The sequence below is a fragment of the Capra hircus genome, chromosome 2 (assembly GCF_001704415.2).
Source record: "Capra hircus breed San Clemente chromosome 2, ASM170441v1, whole genome shotgun sequence".
NCBI lineage: Eukaryota > Metazoa > Chordata > Mammalia > Artiodactyla > Bovidae > Capra > Capra hircus.
This window is the reverse complement of record NC_030809.1, coordinates 94,095,749-94,118,245: the sequence shown is the minus strand read 5'-3', so window position 1 is coordinate 94,118,245 and position 22,497 is coordinate 94,095,749. Positions and strand designations below refer to the sequence as shown.

General features: G+C 36.2%; 1 protein-coding gene across 2 annotated transcripts in view; it reads right to left on the bottom strand.

The window, feature by feature from the left end:
• The window catches only part of GALNT13 (polypeptide N-acetylgalactosaminyltransferase 13), a 648,808-nt gene that overhangs the window by 365,685 nt on the left and 260,626 nt on the right, over positions 1-22,497 (bottom strand). For both annotated transcript variants that reach the window (XM_005676121.3, XM_018063172.1), the window contains exon 4: positions 2,339-2,507. In XM_005676121.3, the coding sequence (XP_005676178.2) occupies positions 2,339-2,507 (169 nt within the window). The remainder of the gene's footprint in view (positions 1-2,338; positions 2,508-22,497) is intronic.

Genomic DNA, 22,497 nt, shown 5'->3' with positions numbered 1-22,497 from the left:
TTGCTGGAGAAATATCTGGTAGTCTTATTTGTTTCAGGCCAACACTGAATATATCTTCAAATATTTGTAGACTGATATTAAGGTCAAACACAACATTAAACTTTTTGGACAATTTTCTGAATTCAGTCAAGCTAGTTTAAGAATATATTCTAGTAAAATAGTCTGAGATACTTTAATGAATCCACTGTTTGGCAGTTCAAACCCTTTCTAAATAAATATCAACTCAATTTTTCACTAAAATACAGATCTTTATAAATTATAAATTCCATTTTTTAATATCTTGATATATCAATCACTGAAACTAGCTTAATGTGTCATATGTCTTGAGATATAACTATTCAAAAACTGAACTGTAATACCAAAACTGGAAAATAGTTTTCTACATCAAATTAGTATTAACAGCTTTTTACATTTTTAAAAATGTTTGGATAGCTAACTCTTAGTGTGTTTCTCAAAAGTAGTTGTTCCCAGGCAGTCACAAAATTGAGTCATTCAAAATGACTTGCAAATGTCCACAGTGAACTTTATATACACTTTATGATTTGTCTAGGAATTGTGGATGGTGTTTATTTTTACTTTACTAATTGCATACACTGTGATGTCAAAAAAATAAAACATAAAATGATTTACTTCACTACTATTATTTGCAAAATTTGAAAATTCAAGCAAAAATATCCACAGTAGGTATGGCATTTTTTACAGTTTTTATACTGAGCAATTTGAATCAAACAGTTGTTTTAAATGAAGAATTGTTCCACAGACTATAAATAAGTTTAAGATTTAATTCTTCCAGTACTTATGCAAAGCAATTCTTAAAAGAAGTAAAAACAACTGGCCACAAATATTTTAAATGGATGCTCAGTAATGATTTTATAAGTGATAGTTCTGTATTAAAATAGTTCTTACCATAATCATTCCAGATTGGATATGTAATTTATATTTATATATTATATTAAATCTTTAAATTGATTTAAAAAATTTTGAAATAGTGTGTACATGGCTTTCCTGAATACATGGTTTTAAGTATCACATTTACCACTTTTATCAAAACAAGGTAATAAATACAACATTAAAACATGAACTCAGCATATAAAATACTCAAAATTATTTAAAAGAATATGCTCATTGTATATCTTTAAAAATTCAAATATACCTACACATATACAAACACATTACAAATATGGACAGAACTACCTGTAAAATTATCAAGACCTCTGGAATGCACAAATGTTAAATCTGACATTTTAGCAATTTGCTAGGAATCCAAAATATCCATAATAAGTAGTTATTTGTGGTTTGCTGAGAGAGAGATTTCAAAAGCATACAAGGGTATACAAAACCAGTTACTAATACTTAGCTATCAAATGAATCTTCTGACAACCTAGGCTAATGTATCAATAAGACTTGGGTTACTTTATTTTGATCTTACTTGAAATAATTCAGAAAGGGAAAAAAATCATACTTAGTAAATATATTAATGTTACCATAGCCCTAATGTAACATAACTCATTATATGTAGCAAAATATGCATTAATTATGATTTTATTGTATACAGACAAAGTCATTACATGCCTAAAAAACAATTTCTTTATAAACAGAAATGTGTTCTGGAGGATATTTGTAAACTTGGAGATTTTCTAAAACCTGAGGACATACCTTTTCTAAGTGCCAATAGCTTACTTTGTTAGGACTATATATAAGGATGACAATACTGTCACTAAATATCATTTTTATTACATCCATTTAAAATATGTTCAACTACCTAAAGTATGGCTTACAGTTAATCACATAAGTGTTGGAATCTTCAACATAATTTTTCATACAGTATTATTTCTAAATGAGTATATATCCTCCATGGCTGATTAACTGAGCATTCTAATTATAAATAACATCATAAAGTGCTAAAGAATCCTCAATAAATCATTTTAAAGTGTCAATAATCACACAAGCAATAGGTTATTTTTATGCTGAAATAGCAAAGCATATATTTTTTCAAAGCAAATATAAGAGCTTTCTACATACATAGACAAGAAAACAATTTATCACAGATCACATTTGCTCTGTTTTTGGCAAGATAAAGCAAAACAAAACAAAAAGATATTTAATGAAGGCAAAAAAGTCCTGTTTGGTTGTATATTCTGCAATGCCATTGCAAGTAAGATATTTTGCTCTCCCAGAGAAGGACATAGTTCATATCTCTCATCATATGCACACACAGTTAATTTCTGCGGTGGCATAGGTATTCAGAACCAAATAATCTGAGTTAACTGAAGTTTCAAAATATTCTAAACTTTGGCGATTGCTAGCATATTAGATTATACAACAAATGTAAACTCACCCTTCTAATCTTACATCCGGCAGACTTCTGTTAAGGGCAATCAAATCACTGGCCATAAGGTTAAACTGATTGATTTTAAACAATTCTTTCATTTTCTCCTGGTCATCTTTAGGAATCAGCACAGCCTTTCCCATTTCTCCTGGCCCTTCTTGGTTTCTTGAAATAACAGCTGTAAGACACACACAGAGTACACATATACATACAAACATACAGATAATGAACTGAATATACAAACTCGTGTTGGATCAAATTCTAAAGTGTATTATTTATAAACTGGCTTAATAATACCATTGTCAAGTCTCTATTGCTACTTACAAGCCATACACTAAAGAAACAACTTATTTTAATTCATTAACTCAATGCTGCATGTTGTCCTTCAAATCTATCACATATTATGCAATCTAACTAATCATTAAGACTTAATAAATTAACAACACAAATACCAAAACTTCATACTTCTCTTTCATGTTTTTTTTTAATACATTTACTAGAGAGGATGAAATTGAACTCTGGGCACACTATGTTGTGCAAAATAATGAAAGAGAAATTTTGAAAATGTACCAAGATTAGTTTATTTTCACATCCACTTAAAAATTTTGATATTTCAAATATCTACTGCCATTATATCTTTATGAAAGGAACTAAAGTTGAGAATGTTTTATCCCCATCAGACTTTTATTCCTTTGTCAAATCATTTTCAAATAAGTAGAAAGAACTTTCATAGCAGTGACATATAATTTTAAATGTCAAGTTGGATTTGGAGGCTACATGTTTCATAACTGGAATTTCACAGAAGTATTCTGGGCTTGACTGTTTTTATTAAAAGCACTAAGGATTCTATATAAAGGCTAATGTTCTTCCATTACCTCCAAGTTATCACCACACTAATGTCCCTTCTAGCTATAAAATATGTGACTCAGTGTATGTACAGGCATGTGCATACATATGTCTGTATGTATGTTAACATATAATAATAAGACAGGTTCTAGTTAACCTAACCTAATCTACCCTTGATTTACTTTTCACAATGATATTAAACCAGGTACTGTGAAGAAATGTAGCTGTGGTTCTGACTCTTCCATCCTTTTGCTATATTATATAAAATATATTATATATACATAATATATAACATTTCTATATTATTTTATATTAATATAATTAAATTTTATATAAAATTAAAATATTTTGAAATTTTAACTTTATATAATAATTTAAATTTACATTTTTCTATAAAATATTATTATATTTTGCTATATTACAATATAATCTTACTGAGTTTCATTTCCATATATTTTAAAAGGCAAAGATTTGGTCCCAGATTACGTTAAAATATATTTTAAATTGAAATACATGTAATCCAACAGTTCCACTCCTGGGTATTTATCCTGAAAAACCTAAAATGCCAATTTGAAATGATTCATGTACCCCTATGTTCTAGCAGTGCTATTTATATGAGCCAAAGGACAGAAGCAAGCCAAGTACTCATTGATACATGACTGGATTAAGAAGATGTGCATACATATATATGCATATATATGTATATATAATAGATGTAGCTAAACCATAAAAAGAATGAAATATTGCCATTTGCCAAAATACAGCGACCTAGAAAATACTATGCTTAGTGAAATAAGACAGGAAAAGATGAATACCTTATGATATTAATCACATCTGGGATCTAAAAAATAATACATGTGTGTGTACATGCAAAACAGAAAGATACTCATAACATAGAAAACAAATTTAGGGTTATGAAAAAGGAACAGCAGAGGAGAGGGACAAGTCAGGATTATAGGATAAACAAACTGCTCTGCAGTGACTCATTGGAAAAGACCCTGATGATGGCAGGGATTGGGGGCAGGAGGAGAAGGGGACGACAGAGGATGAGATGGATGGATGGCATCACGGACTAGATGGATGTGAGTTTGAGTAAACTTCGGGAGCTGGTGATGGACAGGGATGTCTGGCGTGCTGCGATTCATGGGGTCGCAAAGGGTCGGACACGACTAAGCGACTGAACTGAACTGAACTGATGCATAAAGCAGGTAAGCAACAATGACTACTGTAGAGTATAGGGCATTATAACCAATATGTTATAATAACCTAAAATGGAATATAATCTGCAAAAAAAAAAACTGAATCCCTATGCTGGACACCTAAAATTAACACAATATTGTAAATCAACTATAATAAAAAAAACTTAAAGAATACAAAGTATGTGAAAATAATCCATAAATTATAGCATTTTATAAAATGTTATAAAATAATGAAATACAGTCAAAACTAGGGCAGAACACAACAAGGAGAATTTTTTCTGATTTGACCATAGTTATAAAACATCAAGACTAATATTATAGGTAATACTGATATTACTGCTAATATACAATACGTTTTCAAGTCAATTACTTTCTGTGAAAGGTTATTCTGACTTTGTAATGCCATGAGCCAAACTATAAAAGAGATTAGGCACTCTGGGGAACTTCAGGTATGGGTATCAGGAAGGTGATTAGCCTGTAAATCCTCTTATATGTAGAAAAATGGTAAGGACTGGGAAATTTTTAAACGAAAAAGATATCTCTAACTATTAAACAAATTACCTTATAGCTAATGAAGACTCCTATTCACTTTAACAAGCAAAAGTAGATATGAAGACAGGAATTTTATGAAAAAGTATATCACATTCAATTTGCAAATTGAAATTGTAACTGAATATGTTTCTTCGGGAGTTAGTAAGTTTATTGTCCCTAAAATCAGATGGAGTTGTTGGAGTTGGTTTTGGATGAACCTGTGTTGCTGATTAGACTATGGACTTAGATAGGTCTCCAAGTACTTTTCATTTTCCTGATTAATTTTTTAAGTTTTGATTCCATAGAAATTGTTGAAAGGAATTTCTATAGTTTCCTTAGGAATCTAATTCTGAAGCAAAGGATTTAATCAGGCTATATGATACCACCCATTGATAACAAATATTTTATGTATGTGTCTGTATCTATATCTATATGCATCTATAAGAAGATAGACTCTCAATCTAGTTTGGTAGAGATAGATAAATAGACATTTTACATATTCTGGTCTATAACCTAAATGTCAGAAAATATAGGATCAATGTTTTTGTTTTTTGTTTTTCTGGGAAAAAGGATGTTTGATTTTTGTTACATTAAAGATTTTAAAGAATTTGAGATTTAAAAAATTACAATTTTTAGAAGTTAAGAAAGTAATTCATTCACCATTCATAGGTCTTTAAAATGTCCTCTATAAATTCCAACAAAATATATTACATTGTAGAAAATAGTAGCATCAATGCAATGCTACCAAGACTATGAAACAGATAGGACTGACTTCTAGTCTATGTAGAAAATCATGGAGCTCAACTATATCATTGTGGAGCATGAAAATCAAGTTATAGCACATAGAAGTACTTGCTTTTTGTAATATATTCAAAGCTGTGACCATGTCCTTGCTGAGTACTGTCAGTGATAGAGGAAGTGTATAATCTTGCAGTGCTATCAATAAATATAAAATCATCACAAACAGGATCCTTATTCCTAGAACTAGTTTGCAAGCACATATTAACATTCTCCTTAATTATTCTCAGCTTCTTAGTGAAAAGTAGATGACAACTTAATGTGTATCAGGTTAAGTGTCTCCTCCCCAAAGTTAAATATATTTTTCTATAATAGCCTCTAATGAATGTATATTTGACATTTTACAAACTTTTTTCTTTTTTATGCATGAGCAGACCTACTGGTGTTTTTCACCTTGCTCATGAAAAAAATGCTAAGTGATTATACTGTGGAAGAAGCCTTTTTCTTTTCCTGCTCTTACCTGGCGGAACACATCTTTCTAGAAGAAACATTTTTTTTTTCTTCTTCAAATAATATAAACAAAAAATAGAAAAGACTGTGCAATTTAGTATGAGGTATCTCCAGTACCTTTAAATAACAACCTCAATTTTTTTTCTCACCTGTTTTTCTCCTCTACATAGTTTAAAGAAAAAAAAAAAATTCACCCACACACTCACCAAATGCCATGCTCCTCCACAAAGTGAAAAACAAAAAGAACTGTCACTGAAGTATTGGTGTTACTTTTCAAGTCTTGGTAGACAAATATAATAGAGAAGGCAACTAAATCTACATTATATCTTGACTTCACTTAAATATGATTGGAAATAGCCCAATTCCAAACCTGGTTTGGACTGTATAAACAGATTAATATACTATGTTGTCATGTCCTAGCTATTGTAAATAGTGCTGCTATGAACACTGGGGTACATGTGTCTTTTTCAATTATTATTTTCACAGAATATATGCCCAGTAGTGGGATTGGTGGGTGATATGGTAGTTTTTGTCCTAGTTTTTTAAGTAACCTCTATACTGTTCTCCATGGTAGCTGTTACTAATTTACATTTCCACCAACAGTGCAAGAGGGATGGGGTGGAGGGGGGAGATTCAGGAAGGAAGGGACATATATGTACTTATGGCTGATTATCTTGTTGAATAGCAGAAGCCAACACAATATTGCAAAGCAATTATCCTCCAATTACATTTTTTAAGTACTATGCTAGAAGTCATACTCTTTCTAATTATAAGATTAAATCACTTAAAATGATAACTTGACCCAAAATTACATTACAAAACTGGTTGAAATATAAAAGCAGAATCATTATATATGCACATATAAAACATTTTTCATTTTCTTTAACATAGTGCATACTGTATAGATTAAATTTGATTTATCATAGAATTTGCATTGATAAAAATGATAAACCCCAAAATATGAATCAACCAACTGATCAGTCTACCAAAAGGAACATATTAACTGCAATATTTGCTTATGTACATTGCATTATGAACACTTTTTCAGTTGCAGAAATGTCCAATTAACAACAAGCACTGTCTATTTGAAAAGAATAAAAAGAGATTCTTGTATTTGAGTGGGGGGGGAAACTTGAGTAAAAAAATTTAGGTCATTTTTAAACTTATTATGTTAAAGAACATAGTAATATATGTTGCATACTGGTAAAAAGCATGACGTTGGACTAAAATCTAAATGTCATCCTGAATAGCATACTTTCCAACAAATTTTTTCAAATTATATTTCTATCCGCAGATCTACTCAGTTGTTAATTTCTGTATACACTCCAGCTCTTCTCTTTTTATTAGTTTGAAATAGTCAACTGAAATAAATGTAATATCTTGACTTTTAATTTCTCTCATCTTTTAATATTCCTACTTAATTGCTAATAAATCATTTCCCTAAGACAATACTTTTCATCTTGTCAATCACAAATGTGTTTGTAGCAGAGTCAGAAGATGAGGAAATCACACTAGCACTTGGGACACTGTCTCACTATCCAAACCATTTTGCCTTCCATTCAGTGTTATCTGGCCCATGCTCTTTTGTCAAGCCACAGATACTGAGTTTATCAAGAATAATTCTTGTTAAAATAAAGGAACTCAGTATATCTTTGCTTTGGCCCATTTCCATTGTGTGTTAGTTGCTCAATCATGTCCAACTTTTTGTGATCACATGGATTGTAGCCATCCAGGTTCCTATGTCCATGGGGTTCTCTAGGCACGAATACTGGAGTGGTTTTCAATTTCCTCCTCCAGGGGATCTTCCAGACCCAGGGATCAAACCCAATTCATCTGCATTGCAGGAGGATTCTTTACAGTCTGAGCTACCAGGAAAGCCATAATAGACTTCAAATATCAATACAATAGTATCAATATTATAATATAGAGCTTAATATATATACATATACATTTTATTTAATGTGGAAATAGATAATAATTCATTTATTACACCTTTGGAAAAACCTATGCATTTCTAAAAATCTGATTCATCTGCCAATATTATATTTTTTTTGAAAATTTTTACCATGGCCATATGTGGTGTTCTGGTTTTTGCCAATTAAATTTCAGTAACTAGATTTTTATGGAGTAAAAATGTTGCAAATAGCAAGCTTAAATGGGGTAAAGTCCAGCAGATATTAGCTACTGTTTCCCAACAGGATAGTCCCTCTTGTTAGATATTAATAAGGTAGCATTTTCCACCAGCTAAGTGAGAGATCAGGCTTCCCTGGTGGCTCAGTGGTAAAAGAATCTGCCTGCTAATGCAGGAGACATGGATTCCATCCCTTGGTTAAGATCTCCTGGAGAAGGAAATGGCAACTCACTCCAGTATTCTTGCCTGGGGAATACCACGGACAGAGGACTCTGGTGTATAAAATTATCCATGTGGTACTGAAAAATGTAAAATCTCTACTTCATATCTACTTTTGTATTAAAAATTAGTCCTCACAACCATTTAATATTTAGGTTGAGAATATTACATTTATGCATTATAAATAAATTTAGATACATTAACACAAGCTCAGAAATTTCTGATAGTGGCACACAATTAAAATGTGCAAAGAATATGGCCTGAAGAGTGTTTAATTAGATCCTAAGCAGATTGTTAAGGAAACCATTTAAATAAAGCAGAGTATGCAACTAATCTATTTCAAATCCCAATTGTAACTTTTAATAAAAAGAGTAGTTTGTTTAACTATTACAAATGGTTCTAGATAGTCACTCAATACAAAGCATGACTGCTTAAATATATGCAGCTATTAGTCTTCTAATCATGCATCTGTCTTTCTTATCCATAATTATTCTTCTATAAATATTTGAATGTTGAATGTTGACGTGCAAACAACTAAGATCATGGCATCCAGTTCCATCGCTTCATGGCAAATAGATGTGAAAAAAGTGGAAGCACTGACAGATTTTATTTTCTTGGGCTCCAAAATCATGAGGACAGTGACTGTAGCCACAAAGTTAAAAGACGCTTGATCCTTTGAAGAAAATCTGTGACAAACCTAGACAGTGTGTATTAAAAAGCAGAGATTACCACTTTGCTGACAAAGATCTGTATAATCAAAGCTATGGTTTTTACAGTAGTCATGTACAGATGTGAAAACTGCACCATTAAAGAAGGCTGAGCACCAAAGAATTGATGCTTTTGAATTGTGCTGGAAAAGACTCTTGTGAGTCCCTTGGACAGCAAGGAGATCAAACCAGTCAATCCTAAAGGAAGTCAGTCCTGAATATTCACTGGAAGGATTGATACTGAAGTCTCAATAATTGATGTGAAGACCTGACTCAGTGGATAAGACCCTGATGCTGGGAAAGATTGAAGACAGGAGGAGAAGGCAGTGACAGCGGATAAGATGATCAGATAGCATTGCAAACTCAGTGAACATGATTTGGGCAAGCTCCAGGAGATAGTGAAGGACAGGAAATTCTGGGGTGCTGCAGCCCATGAGGTTGAAAAGAATCAGACATGACTGAGCAACTGAACAACAAATAAAATATTTAAATAACTTTAGTGTTGTATAAATGGAATTTATATGCCAATGCATATATGTACTATAGTAGATACCCATATCATTCATTCGTGTAATATCCTGTAAAAGACAATGAAACATAGCTTATAAGTTATGACTCTGAATTCTTTTATAAGAATACATTCTAAAGAAATAAAGATAGGCACAAAGTTTTACTGGCATAGATGATTAAAGTAATATCTTGTGTTTTTACATGCTGGAGAAAATCCATAAATTCTCTCTCTCCATATAGATAGACTGTGTTAAAAACTGTGTGTATTACATATAGACTATGCTAAATACTGTATATATTTTAAATACAAAATGCACTGTTATATTCACGTTCAGAAAACAAAAAGTGATTAAAATTATTCTAAAGAAAACTTAATAATGTAAAAGATATTCATATTATACTTAAATGAAGAAAGGGGTCATGAAATAATGCCACAAAATAAGCCAATTTCTATATAAAAAAGCTATGTGACATATAAACATATGTCAAGGGGGACTAACAGTAGTTTATTAAAAGACCTTTTACATTTTTTCTTTAGTATCATCCTTATTTTTTAAATCAGTTCAACTGTACCTAATAAGGTGATTTCAGCCATGCATTAACCAAAATGCTGGTTTCAATGATGATTGATATAATATGGCTTTTACAGTGAAAGATACTGAAGTTGTTAGTAGATATTCAGTTCAGTTGCTCAGTTGTGTCCGACTCTGTGACACCCTGAGTCGCCTCCAGGCCTCCCTGTCCATCACCAACTCCCGGAGTTCACTCAGACTCACGTCCATCCAGTCAGTGATGCCATCCAGCCATCTCATCCTCTGTCGTTCCCTTCTCCTCCTGCCCCCAATCCCTCCCAGCCTCAGGGTCTTTTCCAATGAGTCAACTCTTCGCATGAGGTGGCTAAAGTACTGGAGTTTCAGCTTTAGCATCATGCCCTCCAAAGAAATCCCAGGGCTGATCTCCTTCAGAATGGACTGGTTGGATCTCCTTGCAGTCCAGGGGACTCCCAAGAGTCTTCTCCAACACCACAGTTCAAAAGCATCAATTCCTCAGCACTCAGCTTTCTTCATAGTCCAGCTCTCACATCCATACATGACCACAGGAAAAACCATAGCCTTGACTAGACGGACCTTTGGTGGCAAAGTAATGTCTCTGCTTTTCAATATGCTATCTAGGTTGGTCATAACTTTTCTTCCAAGGATTAGGGGCATGAAAAAGAAGGGATCAGTGTTGAGTGGAGTTTCTGAAGGGAGGAAAGCTACTTAATATACATAAGATGACAAGCAGGTAGAAGAGTATCAAAGAATGATGGTTGTTTTAGCAGGAAAGTTCCTCATAGGAGCTTCACTGCAATTTACAGTTAAGGAATAAGGGAAACACTGAGCAGCTAAGCAGGGACAAAAAAATAAATTTAAAAGGCTTCCCAAGTGTCTAAGTGCTAAAGAATCTACCTGCCATTTCAGGAAACACTGGGTTGGATTCCTGGGCCAGGAAGACCCCTGGAGAAGGAAATAGCAACCCACTCCAGTATTTTTGCCTGGAAAATTCCACAGACAGAGGATACTGGCAGGCTACAGTTGCCAGTTACATGGGGTTGCAAACAGTCAGACACAACAGAGCATACACACATACATATGGGGACAAATAGCAAAATTATTGGTTCCTTTTTAGGAAGAAGCAAATTTTTATATTAATATCAATATTTTCCTCTTTCTTTTCACAGCCATCCTTAAAAAACACTCGACATGTCTATTCTTATGTACAGCTAAGAGGTTGTTAGGCATATGTTAGTCATAAATGTTTCCTGGAAGCAATGGATCCAACTTTTAAAATGTTCACTAAAGTGATAAAATAATGCTGAAACATGAAACTATTTCCTCCTGCATTAAAAATGAGCTTCCTCATTTATAGTATTTAAATTGCCTTCAGCTTGCAATGGCTCTAGTAATAGCCTAACTTTTAGCTTTAAATAGGAAATTTCCCCATCCTCCCACCTCTCTCTACATGGCCAAAAAAATAAATAAATAAAAATCTTTGGAAACAAAAGCACCAATTTTGGCTTCAAACCACCCTTTGTATGGTGAAACTGCAGTGGACCAATGACCATTTTAAAGAAGCCCCCTGGGTTACCCAACATTACAAATTATTCCTAAGATACACAATAATAAACTCTTAGCATGTGATATACCATCACACATGTGATTCATCAAGTGCACAAAAATACACACACTTTGGCCAAAAAATGAAAGAGCACTGCATTCATTGACTGTGCATCTAATTGAGGTAGTAAAGACATATCTTTAAAATAATTTCTGAATGTAACATTTTAATTATTATGAAGCTGTATAAGATGTCCAATAATGCTAAAATTTATTAGCTACTATTAGTCACAGAAAATGCGAGGCAAATATTACTTGGTAGGTTCTTATGATTCCATATGTTAGAAGCAAAAAAATAAATCTTTCATAGAGGTCTGCAATTAAAAATTATAAAATACTGTGAGCAGAAAAATGGATTATCTCAAATACTCTAAAGTATTTTAAGTCATAAAATTAAATCAGCTGCTGGATTGTGGGGGTTTTTTGATTGCAGTTTTGTTGAGTGCCTTTATTTGGCCCAGGAGGCCTCCCTCTGTGCTTCCCAGGTGGTGCTGGTGGTAAAGAACCCACTTGCCAATTCAGGAGATGCAAGAGACACAGGTTTGATCTTTTGCTTGGGAACATCTCCTGGACTAGGAAATGGCAACCCACCCCAGCACTGTTGCCTAGAATTTTCCTGGAAAAGTCAATGCCTCGAAATTCTTACAAGGGAAGTTCCGTGACAGAGAAGCCAGGAGGGCTAAAGTCCATGGGGCTCAAAGAGTCAGACGCAACTGAGCACATATATACATACAGGCCTTCCTCTGCACCAACTCCAGCCTGATGTGCCAAGGGTGGCTGACCTCTCACATCATCCAAGTTCCCTCATCCTTTGATTTCTGGTAGGGAAGGCACTGAAGGATATTATGGAATAGGAAATGAATAGACATTAGGGAATAGGAGATGGAGGGATATCAGGGATTAGATGGATAAATTGGGAGTATTTATTTCCCTGGCTTCCTTTCTGTGGGATTGCTGATAGTTGGTTCTCTCATTCTCAAAAATAATTTACTTCATGGGGAGTGCCCTGGTGCTGCTTAGTCACTTCAGTCGTGTCTGACTCTGTGCGAGCCCATAGACGGCAGCCCGCCAGGCTCCCCCGTCCCTGGGATTCTCCAGGCAAGAACACTGGAGTGGGTTGCCATTTCCTTTTCCAATTCATGAAAGTGAAAAGTGAAAGTGAAGTCACTCAGTTGTGTCTGACTTGTAGCGACCCCATGGACTGCAGCCTACCATGCTCGTCCGTCCATGGGATTTTCCAGGCAAGGGTACTGGAGTGGGGTGCCATCTCCTTCTCCAGGAGTGCCCTATGACCAGTTAATAAAGGAAAAATTGGTACAATCCTAGATTAACTAAGAATCTACTGGTACTTGTTAAAAGCTGTTACCTCACATCTAATCAGGGGCAGTTCTGCGGGAGACCGGGGTTTGATCCCTGGGTAGGGAAGAATGTAAAGGATGCCCCACTCCAGTATTCTGGACTGGAGAATTCCATGGACTCTATAGCCCATGGGGTCACAAAAAGTCAGACATGACTGAGCAACCTTCACTTAAAGGAAAACCCCTATCAGGCAGAAAGTCAGAGAGGAAATTTGGCTGAATACTGTGTGACAGAGAGATGGTTTGAATTAGGAATCTACATTCATTGATGAATTGTGGCTAACAGGTTGGATAATTTGTAGGGGACTAAAAACACCAAGATTGGAAAATCAATGGCAAAAAGGTCTGATGGAGGAGTATATGAGTGGTTCCCTTGAAATGTGCAAATGAGATGAAGATTCAGGTCCCATGGCATCCTCCAGAGAATCCTCCATGGCAGAGGAGCCTCTCAATAACCACATGGACAAAATTATCCTTCCTATAGCTGTCAATCCCCCACCCCCACCCTCCCGCCCAGTTATTCCAGTGCTTGCTCAATGGGAGAGGTACTAACAGGTCACAATGACACATATGAAGACTACACACTGGTTTGATAACATGAACTTCTCAACACAGTTGATATGGTATGACCACCCAACCTGCCAATAATAGAAGCCATTTATATGGCACCATTGTTGACCAACTTGTTAGCATATACGCTAAGTCGCTTCAGTCATGTCAGACTCTGTGCAACCCTATGGACTGTAGCCCACCAGCCTCTTCTGTCCAAGGGACTGTCCAGGCAAGAATACTGGAGTGGGTTGTCATGTCCTCCTCCAGGGGATCTTCCCAACCAAGTGATCAAACCCATCTCTTGGGTCTCTTCCATTGGCAGGAGGGTTCTTTACCACTAGCACCACCTGGAAAGACCCCGCTTATATGAGGTCAATTCTATCAGACCCCTTTCATCACTGTGGGAAAAAAAATGTCTTCTCAAAGGGAGAAACAGATATCTGGGATCTGCCTTCTACAGTCATGATATTGTTAGTGCCACCATTTGTAGACTTTCAAAATCTTTATTTTCCTTGTGTTTTGACACAATCTTACCATAGATTGGGGAAAATAATTTATGGGGGGAAAGTGAAACATGACTGTGCGTCCACCAAAAAAAAAAAAAAAAAAAAAAAACCTGACTGCTCTCAAGCTCTCAATGGACTTGATAGAATGTAATAATCTGCTAAAGACTATGACAGCAACTTTGGTGAGACAAAATCTTGTGAATTGGGTATGGCATCTCATAGGATGTCATGTGCCTTAAAGCACTATTCAATGCATGATGTCATATCTCCTAAAAAAGAATGCACAGGTCCAGACACCAAAGGAGGATGTAAAAATGGCCTCTTTGAGCAAAGTTGCTGGAGCAATATTTTTATCACTACAATCCAGCTTTTATGGGGAGAAGGATACTAGTTTCCATGCAGAAAAAATGCTTCCACTAGAGAACATAATCAAGGCTCTGTAAAATTTGAAATTGAGTCTGCCCTCTGGCCATTATGAGCTCCTTAAGCTGTTGAACCTTCTCTGCAGAGAAAGGGAACACATCATGATTGAAGTGATTGATGTTATTCACCAATTGAAAATGAGATTGCTGCCACATAAGGGGGGTGGGTAAGAGAACAATTTCTGAACCTAGAGGTTACTCTGGAGTGTCTCATTTCTGTGATAGGCTGGGTAACAGAATAATGGAGCAACACAGTAAAGGTAGAGGCTGCCTGCTAATGCAGGAGACACAAGAGACATGGGTTTGGCTCCTGGGTCAGGAAGATACCCTAGAATAGGAAATATCAATGCCCTCCACTATTATTGCCTGGAAAATTTCATGAACAGAGGAGTCTGGAGGGCTATAGTCCATGGGGCTGCAAAGAGTCAGGACACGACTGAGCAAGTGAGCACACAATAAAGGCAGATCAACAAGGCTTATCACACAGGATCATACCATCAGGTATAGAATACTGTACAGGCTAGTTATTGACACAGCTTAGGATACACATAGAATAACTGTAGCTAAAAGGATATATAATTATCATCTAAGACATCATGAGCAGCTAAATATCATAAGACTATAACAGCTGTATTTTATGTTAATTCATTTCCCTACTTTTTTTTTTTTATTTTCTAGATTACCTTTTACAAGGAGCACTGAGGTTTACTAACATCTTAGATTTTGTTTGGGAAAATGATAAAACATCAATTCATAAGAATATGGTAGTTGATGGTATTTACATATCCCTTATACTTGGGACATATATTTTTCATCTAAAAAAGCTCATATGCTGGGGGAAAAAAAGAAGAAATGGAATGCAGTAACTTTTCCATTTGTTCTTCCAGATCCACATTCCACTCTTAACCTTTCTCCAACTCTGCCCCAGGAGGCTGACTCGAATGGACTAGGTCTGTGGACTTCTCTGGCTTCAGATTGAATTTGGCCAATGAAAGTAAGCAATAAGAAGATGAACAGTAAGACAAAAATAAAATTAAGTCATTTACTGCTTCTTCCTTGTGTCACAGGTGCAAATGACTCTGTACTCAAACTAAAGATGTATTTTTTTTTAAATCAGTTCATATAATGGCTTCCTCCCCTCCACTTAAAGTCCAAAGTGGTAGCGACTTAACCCCTGATAAGAGCCACCATATACAACCATCTTTCATTGTGTTCTCCAAACTCTGTTGACTCTTTTGAAAACAACTCTTGTATTATACTCTCCTTGGTGGCTTGCTTGAAAGTGCCATCTGATTCCTGCTGATTAAAGATTAAAAAGATATGTGGGAGATGTAGTGAATTCCCCACTTACGTGACAAAGTTTATGGTTCAACCTATCATTTTCTCAGGACTGAATTTCACTTTAACTCAATAATATACATTCTTAACAGTCTTCATTTTTTCACTCATGTTCTCCAATCAATTTAAAAAATGCATGAGTACTTATTTGTAATAAATTATATTTTTTGTTGATATTATAGTAAACCAAATATAAAACATTAGCGGTAATGCAAAAAATAAAGAAAAATTCTAATATTTTCTTTTCTCACTCCAATGAAGTAACATAGGGTATGTACAACACATTTTGGAAATTACTGTAGATGCAGTGGTTAACAGTAACAGGCATTTCTTCTGGTCTCAAGACATTTTGATGTCAAAAAATGTCATCTGCTGTCATCATTGGCTGGTTGTTAAGCAAGTTCTACTTCATTTTGGTACTCACATCTTGATACTAGGCATGCAGTTGACCTTCTTACTGATTATCCTTAATAGTATAATATCAAGAAAAATATAAAATTACTGGATAGGGTTTCCTAGGGCAAATATAAGGATTAAGTTCAAATGACAAACATGCTCTGCTGCCTTAACTGAAAACCACAGTCACATTTATTGGAATAAGGTGTGTTAACATAGTGTATATATGTGTGCATTCTAATGTGGAATGGCAAGTGGGCTTGAGTAGGGGGAGGACAAAAACCGAGAAAGGAAGATTAGAATGGTGGGGCACATAGAGTCAAATCATGAAAGTAAAATTTCTTGCTTCATTTAAAGTGTTAATAAAAATGTATTCCTTGAAGTAGGAAATAGTGCCAATCTCAATGACACTAAAAACATCATGGGGATAAATTGAAGGCTTGTAAGTTTTGCATGTGAGAATGATCAGGTATCGTTACCCTGAGAGGAAGCTCACATTTTTATCAGTAAATTCAGAAAAATGAAATTATATCAGTTCTTTAATTTAGTTGTCAAGTAATGAACTCAAATTATGGTTACTTGATTTTTAAGCTGCTCTTTTTTTTGGTGGGGGGTGTGGCGGCAAGAATACTGGAGTGGGTTGCCATTCCCTTGGTTACTTGATTTTTAAATCAGATCTTTTTTCAGAAGCTCCAGCAATAATTTCAGACCATCAAAATAAACTAATGTAAATTTGCTGCCAGAGGCACCATGATGTGAAATGTAATATTTTGCTAATTATTTTTTATGGAGACAATTTCTGGTAGAAAAAAATAAAAAGTCCAATATTCTACCCAAACTAAAAGCTAACCTCACGGATCACACAGCTAATCACTAACTGCCTTGTGCCTCCACTGCTTATGTTTATGTTTCAGGTGTTACAACATTTTATTGGCCATCTGTATAAACCTGCTGATCTTTGCATTTATTTACAGATAATGTAAACCTTATTACTTAGCATTAATTTTCTAAGTTGCGAGTTTTTCATCATCTCCAGGCATTTTCTGTTAGTTAATAATAATAATAAACAACCAAAATACTAACAATATACTTCAATAAAGAGTGACTTATTTAATAGTCAATATAATTAAATTGAATATATTATTTCATATATTTAATAATGCAATATGGTTTAATAATGCAAATATGTTATCAACACTTCCCTTATAGATCAATTGGTAAAGAATCTGCCTCCAATGCAGGAGACCCCAGTTTGATTCCTGGGTCAGGAAGATCCACTGGAGAAGGGATAGGCTACACTCTCCAGTATTCCTGGGCTTCCCTTGTGGCTCAGCTGGTAAAGAATCTGTCTGCAATGTGGTAGACCTGGGTCCAATCGCTGGGTTGGGAAGATCCCCTGGAGGAGGGCATGGCAAGCCACTCTGGTATCATTGCCTGGAGAATTCCATGGGCTGTATAGTCCTTGGGGTTGCAAAGAGCCGAACATGACTGCGCGACTTTCACTTCCCTTCGCGTCAAAATTTCAGAAATCTATCATACACTGCAAATATTTTAAAGTATCCACATATTCTAGGAACTCACCATTCAAAATACACAAAGACTAAATCAAAACTCATAAGCATTTACTGTCTGTGCCAAAGATATACGATAATTTTAAAATTAAAGGCTGTTATAGAAGATGGCAGAGGAATAGGATGGGGAGACCTCTTTCTCCCCCACAAATTCATCAAAAGAACATTTAAACGCTGAGTAAATTCCACAAAACAACTTCTGAATGCTGGCAGAGGACATCAGGCACCCATAAAAGCAGTCCATTGTCTTTGAAAGGAGGTAAGAAAAAAATATAAAAGACAAAAAAAGAGACAAAAGAGGTAGGGATAGAGCTCCATCCCGGGAAGGGAGTCTTAAAAAGAGAGAAGTTTAGGAAATACTCTCACTGCCAAGTCTGTGGTGAGCCTTGGAAGCACAAAGGGCAACATAACAGGGAGGAAGAATAAATGAATAATTAAAACCCACAGATTACGAGCCCAAGGGTAACTCCCCCAGCGGAAAAGCAGCACAGAAGCCTGCATCCACCAGTAGCAGGTGGGGGCTGGGCAGGGAGGCACGGGCTGCATTGCTTAGAGTAAGGATCGGTCCAAATGCCCCGAGGGTAATCAGAGCGAAGTAACTTGGGCTAGCAAACCAGACGGTGGGATAGCTACCATGTGAAAAGCTCTAACATAAGACACCGCCAAGACCACGCACAGAACAAAAGACTGAACAGAATTAGCCGGCTGCAGACCATCTCTCTCCAGTGACAGGCAGCCAGAGCCAGAAGGGGGCAATCGCAGCCCCAGAGAGACATTATCTACGAAACTGCAAGCAGGCTTCTTTGCTGACTAAGACTTCTTGGGGTTCTGGACGGTCATCCGCCTGAGAAGGGGCGCCGGTTGTACACCCAGAAAACTGAGCAGCAGGGATGGGGGAGGCGATAAGTCGCGGCGGCCGTGCTCGCCAAACACCTCATCACCTGAGCTGCCTGGAGAAGGGCACGAAACACAGGCCCAACCGAGTCTGCGCCTCTGAGGACTACCCGAGTGCCTGAACCTGAGGGGCTTCGACCTGGGAGGTGCATGCAGCCCAGGGCCGGCCTCGGATGGGTCCCGGCGGAGCAACCTAGAGCCTGAACTGTGTGTGCCTTGAGCAGGGGCAGGCCCAGTGGGGCTGAGACACTGCGAGCACACACCAGTGGTGTTTGCAGCGTCCCTCCCTCCCCACAGCGCAACTGAAAAAGTGAGCCTAAAAAAAGTGTCCACCACCTCCCCCCCGTGTCAGGGCAGAAATCAGACACTGAAGAGACCAGCAAACAGAAGAAGCTAAAACAGAGGGAACCACCTTGGAAGTGACAGGTGCAATAGATTAAAACCCTGTAGTTACTACCGACCACATAGGAAGGGGCCTATAGACCTTGAGAAATATAAGCCGGACCAAGGAACTATCTGAAAATGAACTGACCCCACACTGCCCACAACACCACCAGAGAAAGTCCTAGATATATCTTTACTATTTTTATGATCATTCTTTTTTTATTAACTATTTAAAAAAATTTTAAGTCCTCTATTACTCCTTTAATTTTCATTTTTATAACCTATTACTTTTCAAAAAAAAGACCCTATTTTTAAAGCAAACTTCATATATATATATATATAAATAATTTTTGTGACTTTGTTCTTTTCTTCTTCTTCTTTTCTTTAACATTGTATTTTTGAAAATCCAACCTCTACTCTTGATTTTTAATCTTTGCTTTTTGGTATTTGTTATCAATTTTGTACCTTGAAAAACCCAATCTTCAGTACCCATTTTTACTTGGGAGCAAGATTACTGGCTTGACTGCTCTCTCCCCTTTTGGACTCTCCTTTTTCTCCACCAGGTCGCTTCTGTCTCTTCCCTCCCCCTTCTCTTCTCTATCCAACTCTGTGAATCTCTGTGTGTTCCAGATGGTGGAGAACACTTAGGGAACTGATTACTGGGTGAATCTGTCTCTCTCCCCTCCTTTCATCCTCCTGGCCACCTCTGTCTCCTTCTCCCTCTTCTCTTCTCTGTATAAATCCATGAACATCTCTGAGCAGTCCAGACTGTGGAGTGCACATAAGGAAGTGATTACTGGCTAGCTTGCTCTCTCCTCTTTCAATTCCACCTCATCTCATTCACGTCACCTCTAACTCCCTCCCTCTTCTCTTCTCCATGTAACACTGTGAACCTCTCTGGGTGTCCCTCACTGTGGACAGACTTTTCATCTTTAACCTAGATGTTTTATCAATGGTGCTGTATAGAAGGAGAAGTCTTGAGACTACTATAAAAATAAAACTGAAAACCAGAAGCAGGAGGCTTAAGTCCAAGTCCTGAAAACATCAGAGAACTCCTGAATCCAGGGAACATAAATCAATAGGAGCTCATCAAACGCCTCCATACCTACACTGAAACCAAGCACCCTCCAAGGGCCAACAAGTTCCAGAGCAAGACATACCATGCAAATTCTCCAACAACACACCCTGAGCTTCAATATACAGGCAGCTCGAAGTTACTCCAAAACCACTGACGTCTCATAATCCATTATTGGTCACTCCATTGCACTCCAGAGAGAAGAAATCCAGCTCCCCCCACCAGAACACCAACACAAGCTTCTCTAACCAAGAAACCTTGACAAGCCACCAATACAACCCCACCCACAGCGAGGAAACTCCGCAATAAAGAGAACTGCACAAACTGCCAGAATACAGAAAGGCCACCCCAAATGTAGCAATATAAACAACATGAAGAGACAGAGGAATACCCAGCAAGTAAAAGAACAGGATAAATGCCCACCAAACCAAACAAAAGAGGAAGAGATAGGGAATCTACCTGATAAAGAATTCCAAATAATGCTAGTGAAAATGATCCAAAATCTTGAAGTAAAAATGGAATCACAGATAAATAGCCTGGAGACAAAGACTGAGAAGATGCAAGAAAGGTTTAACAAGGACCTAGAAGAAATAAAAAAGAGTCAATATATAATGAATAATGCAATAAGTGAGATCACAAACACTCTGGAGGCAACAAATAGTAGAATAATGGAGGCAGAAGATAGGATTAGTGAAATAGAAGATAGAATGGTAGAAACAAATGAATCAGAGAGGAAAAAAGAAAAACAAATTAAAAGAATGAGGACAATCTCAGAAACCTGCAGGACAATATGAAATGCTCCAACACTCCAATCATAGGAGTCCCAGAAGAAGAAGACAAAAAGAAAGACCATGAGAAAATACTTGAGGAGATAATAGTTGAAAACGTCCCTAAAATAGGGCAGGAAATAATCACTCAAGTCCAAGAAACCCAGAGAGTCCCAAATAGGATAAATCCAAGGCGAAACACCTCAAGGGACATATTAATCCAATTAACAAAGATCAAACATAAAGAACAAATATTAAAAGCAGCAAGGGAAAAACAACAAATAACACACAAGGGGATTCCCATAAGGATAACAGCTGATCTTTCAATAGAAACTCTTCAGGACAGGAGGGAATGGCAAGACATACTTAAAGTGATGAAAGAAAATAACCTACAGCCCAGATTACTGTACCCAGCGAGGATCTCACTCAAATATGAAGGAGAAATCAAAAGCATTCCAGACAAGCAAAAGCTGAGAGAATTCAGCACCACCAAACCAGCTCTCCAACAAATGCTAAAGGATATTCTCTAGACAGGAAACACAAAAAGGGTGTATAAACTCGAACCTAAAATAATAAAGTAAATGGCAACAGGATCATACTTATCAATAATTTACCTTAAACATAAATGGGTTGAATGCCCCAACCAAAAGACAAAGACTGGCTGAATGGATACAAAAACAAGACCCCTATATATGTTGTCTACAAGAGACCCACCTGAAAACAAGGGACACATACAGACTGAAAGTGAAGGGCTGGAAAAAGATATTCCATGAAAATAGAGACCAAAAGAAACCAGGAGTAGTAATACTCATATCAGATAAAATGGACTTTAAAACAAAGGCTGTGAAAAGAGACAAAGAAGAACACTACATAATGATCAAAAGATCTATCCAAGAAGAAGATATACCAATTATAAATATATATGCACCCAACAAAGGAGCACCACAATATGTAAGACAAATACTGACAAGTATGAAAAGGGAAATTAACAATAACAGAATAATAGTGGGAGACTTTAATACCCCACTCACACCTATGGACAGATCAACCAAACAGAAAATTAACAAAGTAACATAAGCTTTAAATGATACAATAGACCAGTTAGACCTAATTGATATCTATAGGACATTTCACCCCAAAACAATGAATTTCAGCTTTTTCTCAAGTGCACACGGAAACGTCTCCAGGATAGATCACATCCTGTGCCATAAATGTAGCCTTGGTAAATTTAAAAAAACTGAAATCATTCCAAGCATTTTTTCTGACCACAATGCAGTAAGATTAGATCTCAATTACAGGAGAAAAACTATTAAAAATTCCAACATATGGAGGCTGAACAACACGCTTCTGAATAACCA